This window comes from Sinocyclocheilus anshuiensis, unplaced genomic scaffold, assembly GCF_001515605.1.
Source record: "Sinocyclocheilus anshuiensis isolate Anshui unplaced genomic scaffold, SAMN03320099.WGS_v1.1 scaffold1262, whole genome shotgun sequence".
Taxonomy (NCBI): domain Eukaryota; kingdom Metazoa; phylum Chordata; class Actinopteri; order Cypriniformes; family Cyprinidae; genus Sinocyclocheilus; species Sinocyclocheilus anshuiensis.
Window position 1 is genome coordinate 606,624 of NW_015558617.1, and position 11,255 is coordinate 617,878.

At 38.2% G+C, this 11,255-nt stretch overlaps 1 protein-coding gene across 2 annotated transcripts in view; it reads left to right on the top strand.

The window, feature by feature from the left end:
* LOC107680385 (connector enhancer of kinase suppressor of ras 2) overlaps positions 1–11,255 on the top strand; it is a 36,658-nt gene extending 25,403 nt beyond the window's left edge. Inside the window, exons 10-23 of one of the 2 annotated variants that reach the window (XM_016476256.1) lie at positions 187–317; positions 416–576; positions 1,751–1,831; positions 3,669–3,907; positions 4,263–4,297; positions 6,300–6,348; positions 6,852–6,900; positions 7,078–7,250; positions 7,648–7,721; positions 7,936–8,007; positions 8,086–8,156; positions 8,316–8,398; positions 8,761–9,456; positions 10,503–11,255. In XM_016476256.1, the coding sequence (XP_016331742.1) occupies positions 187–317; positions 416–576; positions 1,751–1,831; positions 3,669–3,907; positions 4,263–4,297; positions 6,300–6,348; positions 6,852–6,900; positions 7,078–7,250; positions 7,648–7,721; positions 7,936–8,007; positions 8,086–8,156; positions 8,316–8,398; positions 8,761–9,456; positions 10,503–10,724 (2,136 nt within the window). In that variant the 3' untranslated portion in view covers positions 10,725–11,255. Of the gene's footprint in view, positions 1–186; positions 318–415; positions 628–1,750; positions 1,832–3,668; positions 3,908–4,262; positions 4,298–6,299; positions 6,349–6,851; positions 6,901–7,077; positions 7,251–7,647; positions 7,722–7,935; positions 8,008–8,085; positions 8,157–8,315; positions 8,399–8,760; positions 9,457–10,502 lie in introns of both variants that reach the window. The other variant, XM_016476257.1, reaches the window with a different exon arrangement.

An 11,255-nucleotide genomic window follows, 5' to 3' on the forward strand; every position in this document is an offset into this window, starting at 1 on the left:
TATCTCTTTGGTTTTGAGACTTTAGTGTTTGCAACTTTACAGATCTTCTTTATGCACCAAGAGCTTGTAAAACTCCAAAGAGAAAGGAAAACTTGAAATCGCATCATATGACCCCTTTAATATAATAACAAAAAAGTGTCATTAGCTTTATACTGAGGCTATTTTGTGCATGTTTTTGATTGACAGCCGCTGTCCACCAGTCCATGCAGTGGTTCTCCCACCCCACCCAGCACGCTCGGGTCAGTGGGCCTCTCACCTGGAGTCGACATACCTGGGGGACATGATGTTTTTATTCTTTCCCCTGTCTACGGACACAGGTATTCACAAATGAAATACAGGATGTACTCAAAACGGTTAGTTTCTTTCAGCATGTTGGTGTAATTGTATTTTCTTTCTTTGGCTCTTGTTCATTTAGAGAGGAAGATCTGGATCGGGGTGGATTTGGTGTGTTTGGCTCGGATTCTCCGGGGTATTATGTAGAACAGGAGATAATGGGGGGTCAGTACTTCCCCCTCCTTGAAGAGGATTCTGGGAGAAATACCGGGCTGCGACGCAGAGACCGGACCCCAACTCACAGTAAGAAGATCCAATTGGATATTACAAATATGCAAATAGATATATTGACAGGTAAACAGATTTTCAAATTTTGGTTATGGTTAATTTAAACCTTTACTTGTTAAAAAATGTATATTGTTGTAAAAAAAAAAAAAAAATTAAGCACACCCAACCCCCAGTTCTCTTTAGTGTAAATTTCCATTTATTTTCCATTTATTTAATCATGTACAGTACACATTAATAATACATAAAACTAATGTAAAATGCACCAGATTTAGAGAGAGTGGTTGTTTTAATTTGTAGTTGATATAAAATAATAATAATAATAATAATAATAATAATGTATACACACACACACACACACACACAGAGTGGGTATAGAAAAGAATCACCCCCCTTTAAAATAATCAAGAAGTTGATTATTATTTTGACATGTTGGTGTTTTATGTTTCACTAAGATGTTATAAGTTTCACAGCTGTAAATACAGCTGGATAAAACAGAAACTGTGTCCATGTTATTATATCTTATTATACTAGTACTATTATATTATATCAAAGACGTAGTTAAAAAAAGTCCACAGTGCAAGTGAAAAGTATTTGTTTATTTGTTTGTACTGAATGAATTTATGCTGGTTTTAATTAAAAACATTATTGTGTCTGGACTTGATGACTTTGATTGCTGTATTACAGTTTGAATTTAAATGATTGGTCAGTAAATATTATTATCCGTTTCTAAATTAACTTGTTACTGTCCTAATTCATATAAATAAGGTACTTTCAATTCAGAACAACATACTATTATGGTGCATACTGTCTCTATACACTACATACAGAATACTGCATTATTTGTTTTAAATAATATATGAAACAGTGCACAGCTTCAAACCATAAAATGTATTGTTGGAAACTGTGCACTGTTTCATATATTATTAAATAAACCACTGTATGCTTATGCGAAGTTACACAGCGTACATCTTACATCATGTCTGGATGGCTATTTTTTAAGCCGGACATAGACGCAGTGCATTACAGGAGATTAAGCCACTAGGGAGCTCCGGCTTTAAACTGCAAATCTCAGCTATTTAGTATGTTGCAGTTGCACTACTACGTGCACTAACACACACCGAGAGAATAGATGAAAGATGCTCTGAAATACACCAGTACACACTTAAATGTTGTATGTCTCTGCCTGTAGGTGACATCCGACAGGTTTCCATGGGAACTGACTGGCTGGCAGAGCCTCAAGAATCTGGAGTTTACAAAAGAGGTAGCAGAGGTGATGATTTTACTACTATTTTACTACTTTTTACTCCACTGGCACCAAATTGTACTTTAAAACTTTGCAACTTTTAATCGTTACATTATAGCTTTTCATTAATGTGACTTTTTTTCATTATTTACATTTACATTCATTTAGCAGACGCTTTTATCCAAAGCGACTTACAAATGAGGACAATAGAAGCAATCAAAACCAACAAAATGGCAATAATATGTAAGTGCTGTGACAAGTCTTGGTTAGCCTAATGCAGTACATGTAGCAAGTTATTATTTTTTTTTAAATAATAAATAAAAAGAAAGCAAGAAGATAGAATAGAAAAAGAATAGAGAATGCTAGTTTTAGCAAGGAAATTAAAAGTGGTTTACTCAAAAATGCCATTAACAGTTCTGATTTTTTTTAAATGATCATGTTGACCTCTGTGAGGATTTTAATTCAGAGCTCAGTGTCAGTAATGTTAGGCTAACATAAATGCTCCATCTCTACTGCTCTAATGGTATCAGTAGGAAAGAGAGGGGTAGGTCTCCCACTCATATTTCTATGGAAATATACAGGTGCATCTCAATAAATTAGAATGTCATGGAAAAGTTCATTTATTACAATTTTCTTGCCATATATTCAGGAATTGCCCATTGTAGTCAGAGATCTGTGACTATAAAAAAATCACATATTATATGATGCCAAACATATGCTTGTTAATACATGAATGTGTTAGGAGCTGCTTCTTGTTAACTACAACTTAGTTAATCGGCATCATCTGGCATAGTTGCATATCCTGGCATTTGGCATTAGTGTGAAATACTGCTGTAGTGTAAGTTGATTTCACAAGCATCTGTGAAAAACGTAAATGTCACAGAACTATAGAACTGACATTTCAGAGCACCAGAACAGAGAATACAAAGCTGTAAGGTGGTGACTTTGTTCTAGTGAACTCTGCAACCAAAAGCAGGAAATACTGTTACATAGGCTTATCTGTCAAAGTTGAGGGAAGCAAAGGGACAAATTTCTTTGAAGAAGCCACCTAAGATTCAGAAAGCTGGAGGAACTGCAAACAAATATTACTGCTGCCTTTGGTTGTTCAGTACAGTGTAACTTTTTTCTGAATGTATTTTAATTAGAAAAATATTTTGTTTAAAAAATAATAATTAAAAAAACAACAATAACAGAACAGTTTGACAATATTAGAGGGTTCTCTCTGTTTGAAATTAATTTTTTTATGCTGCTGCTTGAAACTTACAACAGTCTATTAATGTAGATTAGCACCTTCACATAATAATAATAATAAAAAGGTTTCACCCCAAAAATTATATGTAAACTCTATATTTAATTAGTAAGCCTAACTAATCTCTAATTAGTAACTTTCAGCTGAAATCTAATTTTAGCTGATATTTTTCATCTTTACTAACAGTTCTTAATGTGTGAGTGCTAATCTAGTTCATCTTAAGGTTCTAACTCGATGTGTGAAAAACAGAATGTTGTCAATGACAGTAACCAACTTTACTTTCTGGTTTTTGGGATGTGAAAGGTAATATGTAAACATGTAAAATGACTAATTTATTACTTCCTTTCTTTTTTGTGGAAACACAACTCTAAGAATAGAACAGAGAATGCGTAGGTGACATTGGCACAGATATAAATAGAAAGCAATCCTCCTTGAGGGGAAATAAACCTCTAAAACCTCACACACAGAGGAAGGTGTCAGAGCAGCTTCATGGCAGCTGGAGTCATGAAGAGTTGAATATTTAGCAATACCCTCATTTTCTGCTACACGTTCCCATTATAATGTTTTTTCGCTCAGAATGTGACTCACTGCTTGGTTTCTGTCTTTCCCCATCAGATTCTGATTCCTCCCTCTTGCGGTTCCTCAGTGATGACAGGATTTTGTTGATCCAGGAAGAGGCAGAGTTTTCCCAGCGTGACACGAGCAGGCGATCCAGGAAGAAGAGCCGAAATCCCAGCAGTCCCAGTTTTCCCATTAGTCCCTCTATGCTTGCCCCGCCTGTGCGTCTGGACACAGGTCCCCCCGAGGGGCTGCCTTTCCCCGTGGCCGACTCTAACACAATGCCACACTACCATGTAAGGGAAATGTTGAATCTGATCTGAGCTATGGCTGTTCTCACACAATTGTATAATTGGATGGTTTGATGTCGGTCAACATTGGTTTGGTCTTTAAATATTAGTGCTTTATTAACTTAGAAGCATATCAAACATTCTGACATTTACATTTGTTTAATAAAAAATTTAAAAACTGCTTCATCTAGTGACATACTAATTATTAATACAAAATTTGATCATGTGATTGTACACGCACATACACACACACACACACTCTCACACGTCTTTGGAACAGTAGTTTCTTTTCATAACACAGAACAGGAAATTCAAATCTGTCTTCCTCTCTGTCTCTCTGTCATTCTGTTCCTTGCCCCAGAGAGCTGCAGACACACTTCGAGCAGATGCTGATAGGTAAGTAAAATTCATACCTTCCTTAATTTATCATATTTGTTTGTATTATTTAATTATTATCCCCTGGGGTTGACTTGTTAGCACAAAGAGTAAAGATTACGGCTAAAAAGGCTTTGTCCTCAATAATATATCATAATCTGCCCTGCCATATGTCACTCAAATGGTTTAAATTGAACTGAATAACTTTCAGCCTCTGATTCCCATCACTGAGCTTATTCAGAAAGGTTTCCATGGCGGCAGGTGCTACACATGGCCAGATGTGTAGGTGCTCTAACAAAGCACAAGGTTTGCTGGATTTCCCCATATTTTATTTTTATCACTAGAGCTTCTGGTGTTAGGATTAACAGTATCAATTCTGCTTCCTCCTGCTTCCGCCTGACTGTGAATGGACTGGCCAAGATTCTGAGCATAGAGTTGATGTCATTGATGTGTAAATCAGAATCAGAATGAGCTTTATTCGCCATGTGTGTGCAAACACACAAGGAATTAGTTGTGTTTTTTTAGGAGCTAATAATAATAATTCTTATTTATTTTTAGGAGCTAATTATAAAAATGTGGTATACATCTGGAACAGAAGATTTATGTACAGATTTGTACATTATTTACTGTAAATACAGATGTATAAATAAAAATATGTATATGTATTTACATATACTTGAGAGAAAGGCAATCATTATTACGAAATGAATTACAGAAGACAGGTGGTCATTTCTGGGTTAGCTTTTTAAGCTGGAGATGGCATGAGGGAAAAACTGTTTTTATGCCTAGATGTTCTAGTGCACAGAGATCTGTAGCGTCTGCCTGAGGGGAGAAGTGCAAACAGGTTGTGGCCGGGGTGAGAGGGGTCTATGATGATGTAACCTGTCCGTTTCTTCACTCTGGAGTTGTACAAGTCCTGAAGGTTGGGCAGGTGCACACCAATTATCCTTTCAAGCTGTCCTAACAGTCCCCTGCAGTCTTCTTATATCTGATTTGCTGGCTGACCCAAACCAGACAGTTATAGAAGTGCACAGAAAAGTAAAACTGTGTCACCTGTGCCTGTGGAAGGTTGAACTTTTTCAGTTGACAAAGGAAGTACAACATCTATGTGGCTGGTTATATGTCAATTGTAAGGTTTTTTTTACATCATAAACCCAAGCATCTAAGAATTAGATGTTTTTGGAGACTAATAATCAATAACTGTTTAACTTTTTTTTTTGGACTGGTGAGCAAGTTTTGAGTTCTTAAAGTGACAGCATGCCGTCTTAGTACTACAATCAATGCCAAAAGATGAAGGAGAGTTTGATTCCTTATGATATGACCTCTTTAAACATAAAGGCTTTGAACTGGTTCAAAATCAGCATTCAAAGAGTTTTATGTTTGTTGATTTACAGACGAACAAGATGCTGCTCACACTTTTGTTTGAGCACACAACAGTCACCACAGTGACAAGCTTAATGAACTGCCGTTTCTTTAAAAATGAGGAACAGAAATTCCTTGGCTGCAGTTTTAAGGAGGTTTTTATTTCCTCTGTGACTGAGCTGTAAGAGTCTGTGGAGTCTGATGCTGTGGAACGATCTCTATTTCTCTGCCGTTACGATGCATATAGAGAATTAGATAAAAGAGCATTTTCTGGGTGGCTGAGGTTTAGTTATAGTCCTTAGTACTATTTAAAAATATTGTGCGTGTGTGTGTGTGTGTTTGAGGGTGTGTATGAGCATGAGCAGCTGTGCTAGGGCGGTTTCAGTTAGAATAAGTTATGAAGTTAACCTCAAACATCAGCATCCTGTCCACTACTTGTGCCTTTGTTTGAGTTAAATAGGCAAGAAAAAAATATTTATTAATTAATATTTCTTTATTCTTGCTGCAGGTGGAATCATAAAGTACACTGCTATGCTCAGGCAGTTCTAATAACCACATAATTCAAATGTTATTGAAAACGGAACTTACTCTCTTCTTGTCTGACTGTCTCATTGTCTTTCTCCTGTTGTTTCTTTCTTTCTCTCTCATTCTCTCTCTACAGATATGCCAGTTCAGGACTTGACCGACAAGCAGGGGCATCAATGAGGAAGGTAAACCACAAGCACAGTTACAGCATCAGTAGTGGTAATGAGAATACATAGTGTTGGGAACAAGTGCTACAGATACAATTTTCAGTAGATTTTATTTTATTATTATTTTATTTTATTTTGCCGGAGAAAATCTTTATTGATTGGAGAATTTTTATTTGCAATATGGCAACAAAAACAGTGTTGCTGTAGATAGAAATTAGTTAATGAACATCAGTTTTTTCATGATATTATTCAGGTTTGGACTTCATACAATTAAAGTACATTTTTCAATATTAGGATCAACATGTCTTTTAGTTTTTTAATATTTATGATATTATCTGTTATATTCCTATATTTATTGTTGATTATATTAATAATTATGATATACAGTATGTAAAGAGGGATCGTTTGTTTGTTATAGAATTTCATAAAGATTTTTTCGATATAGAAATCCTCACAGATTTGGTTTATGAGAATGATGCAAGCAATTCTTTCTTCCTTATGTGTCCTTCTTCGCTCTCTAGTCTGTACATTATGCCTCTCTGAGGACCAAGCCCAAGAAAAAGAGCAAAGGTACAATGATAAGATGCATACAAGCGCCTGGGTTTACCTTGAGTGCATGGGTTGTGTGTTGTGTTGCAGTGTGTTGTAATTGTCAAGAAGAATATAAACTGTGATCATTTATCATAATGTTATTCTGTCGTTTAATATGCTGTGTGTGTGTGTGTGTGTGTGTGTGTGTGTGTGTGGGGTCCCACAGTAGTGCCAGCAGGAGGCGTATTGCCTGCAAAGATCTGGGTCATGGTGACTGTGAAGGCTGGCTATGGAAAAAGAAAGACGCCACTGGCTACTTCACGCAGAAATGGAAAAAGTACTGGTTCGTTCTCAAAGACTCCAACCTGTACTGGTACACCAATCAGAACGTAAGCAAACAAACACAATTCCCTTCTCTTGGGTTGTATGTACGGCTATATGAAAGCGTGTAGAGTCCATCTTTTACCCATTTCTACTTGAAATATTTCTGGTATCTGAAACAGCTCAACAGTTCCACATCCAGCTTGTTAATCTCTACTATTATTACTAATTACACAATTATCAGCACTTTCATTGCATGCTGCCTTCATTGATGGCCTGGTCACAAGCTCACGAACCTGAGAATGATGTTTAGTTTTCTAAGTTTTCCACATTAAAATGTCCATCACATGTTCATCTCTTAGTTTTAGAGATGGTGAAAAGCACATCTGTGCATTTATACTATCATGTAACTGCCGTAGTTATGATGTGGACATGATTTCTCTTGTTCTTTATTTCTTTGCTCAGGATGAGAAAGCAGAGGGCTTCATCAGTTTGCCAGAGTTTCGGATAGACAGAGCGATTGAATGCAGGAGGAAACAGTGAGTGTCAGAAGACAACAATAATTACTCTTTCTCTCTATTGTGTTGGGTTTGCTGGTTTTTGGGTGGGTCTGTGTTTGAAACCTATCGGCTAGTGGAATCTGGGTCACTGCAGAACTGCTGATCTTTCTTTTACAAACACACACACACACACAGAGTGTAAACTAGATATTTGTGTCTGAACATCTCTTTTTCTTTGTCTTTTTTGTTTCAGTGCCTTCAAAGCATGTCATCCTAAAATTAAGAGTTTCTTTTTTGCTACAGATCATTTAGAGGAGATGAACAGGTAAGCCGTTTCAGAGCCCCTTCAGACAGCAGCTCCCCACCCTGTAATTTCCTCTCACATCTATGTTTCCTGTTTCAGGTGGATGAATCGTTTAGGCTTGGCTGCGATTGGCTACACGCCTGATGATCCGGTACCGCGTCCTGATGAAGGTGAGATCACATCCTGTGATAATATCATAAGCCCATTGTGCGGTGATCTCACTGACTCTAGTTTTACACCACTCCATTGTACTGTAAGCTGTTGAAAAGCATAGTAATAAACTATGATGTCATGTATACATGATTCTGATCACAATTTTTTTGGTATAGATTACTGGAGTGAGAGTGACCAGGATGAGGTTGATGGGTCTATGACACTCAAACAGGAAGCCACATACCACCACAACCCCCCTGTGAGTATAAATTCACGTCTAAGTACACATATGCATATATTCAGCCCAAAACACTCGCTTTCATTTTCTTTAACACAGTCACACACATACCCATTTTCTATTGCCACACTGTCACGATACTGGTTCTGGAGCCTGTTAACAACTTCCACTTAAACCTCAAATCAGGAACCAGTAAAATCAGAAATTTTTGGCAATATATGACGTAACATGGTCAGCTTTGTCAATTTTTGGCTCACAGAGAGGTTTGCTGAGCACCGGCTCCCACACCAGCACCATATTGGTGGTAAACGAATAGCGAACTGACTCTGTCGCTCTCCCTGACAGCTGACAATGATAATGACCAGTGTTTCTTTTGTCCTCAGGGAACTTCGTCCAGTCCATTTCCTGAGCGCCATTTTTCCAGTGGCTCCACATTCTCGCATTCCTCCGCTGAGGAGTCCCATTCTTCCTGCAGATCCTCCCATCGAGAACGCCGCTCATGGCAGGACCTGATTGAAACCCCCTTGACCAGCACAGGTCTACACTACCTGCAGACCGCAGAAGAGGAGGAGCCAGCACTGCTGCCACCTGATCATCATCGACAGGCCACGCTCCCCACCCAGCACCGGCGTCCTCTGGAACGTGACGGGCCGTTTCCGTTGACGGACAGCGAAGAGTCCCGGCCTCACCATCACACTCACAAGCAGCGTAGTCAGAGCCTCCCACGCCACCGCGACACACACGGACACTCGCACCGCAGCACTCGTACGCACACTCATACACACGGCACTCTGAGGCCAAGAACGCATCTCCATGAGGAAGAGGAGGATGAAGAAGAGGAGGAAAAGCAGGTTCGGAAATCTAGAAGCAGGAAACCTGAGAGCGAAGAGAAAGTGTATGACGGCACGGATGGCCTGCAGGAGCTGTACCGATCGCTGGAGCAGGCCAGTCTCTCGGCTTTTGGCCAACAAAGGCCTTCCACCAAACAAGAGTTCAGACGCTCCTTCAACAAACGCAGCAATGACCCCACCACAAATGAACGACTGCACCGCATACGGGTTCTCCGCTCCACGCTAAAGGTACGCAAACACAGAAAGCACTTGACCTTTTTTTATACTTTTGGGTTTGGAACGTGGAAGTAAACTATAACAGGGTAGTCTTCTATTATAAACCCCATTGCAGTAATGTTTTTGTAAATGAATGCAATGTAACACAAAATATAGTGTTAGTACACTACTGTGGCAAAAGTTTGGTATCTGTAATGTTTTTAAAAGTTTCTTATGCTCACCAAGGCTGCATTTATTTGATAAAATATTCCATTTAAAATTGTTCTATTTTAAAGGATTTTTATAATGCAATTTATTCCTGTGATAGTGACAGTAAAAAAGAACAGCATTTTGATCAAATTAATGCATCCTTGCTTAATAAAATTTTTTTTTTTTTTTTTTTTAAATCGCACTAACCCAAAGTGTTTGAATGGTAGTATACATTACCATTTTTAAAAAAGGAAATAGAAAAAAAAATATTATTGCAGAAATGCCATCACAGTCTGAATAGGTCAAAGTTCAAATCTGTAAAATGAACTTAGAATTTATCGCCTCTAATGGACAATTCTAGAGGCTCTCCATAAAAATGTAGCAGGACTAAGACATTGTCAGCTGCCATCAAGGGTGTAGGAACTATCTGAAAAGTAAAAATGACGTTTTAAACCTTATTAGCTTACCTCATGAATATTAATTAGATGACTTAATGTTTGTTTAGTAGTGTTAACTAAACTTTCTGAAAGGCTTACCTTTCACATTCTTTCCATGCACTAGCGGTTGACAAAAGCATCTGCTTGGTCTTAAGCCACTGTTTTATGCACCTGGCTGCAATTTCCAAGGCAAAGGGAAACTCCTAAAATAAAATAATTATTTGTAAAAGCTAAACCAATTACACTAGTTGCTACTCCCCTGGCAGCTGATATTTGTTAAAACTTGTTTTTTTGACATTTCAGTTCAACTGTCTTGAAGAATTTCAATAGCTTTAGCCAATCAAATGCTTTTTTTAAATACAAAGAATAATTTAGATTAATCTAGAGTTCTAAGAGTACATTTTCAACCTCTCTCTTCCCCTTCACCAACAGGCAAAGGAGGGCGACTTGGCAATAATCAGTCATTTGCTGGACGACGCTTGTTTGACCTCACGGAAGTTTCGTGAATGGAAGCAATGTAACCACGAGCTCTTCCTGGATATCTGTGAGTTCAGCTCTGCTCCATTGGAACTGCCCAGCGAGTCCAACGACCTTTCACCTCTCTCGCCAACGCTGATGATGCATACTTACTCTTTCATAGAAACGCACGTGTGAGACACAGTCACACACCCATATGACTAACAAACAGTCACATGCTAAAATACAGAAATAAAGGTATATGAATAACATGAGTTGTGCATTTCAAACCCACATACACATACACACACTTTGAAAAACACTGTGGATCCAGACTGTCTTCACTTTTTCCTCGATGGATGACCTGATACTGCCCTCCTTCCGACCATGAGTGACACCAGATTGAACCAATACACTGTAAGATCAATGTCAAAGAACTGACCCAGCCTCCAGAACTACTGCAGACAGACACGCAGGCACTGAATCCGAAAGGTGACTCAAACTGCTCGTCATGGAAGCGAAAGTGTTACCTGCACATTTACAGCTCACTGCAAACTCTGTACAATATATTTCATCACAGCCACATTTTGAGACGGATGGAAGAAAGGCCCCGTGAGGTGCCCACTGCATGCTTCAAGAATCATCTTTTCAGATTAATTGACTACCTGTTGAACAAGATAGGACCGTATATAAAAAGGAAATCTTTTATTTTTCTCTTTGATTGGAGTA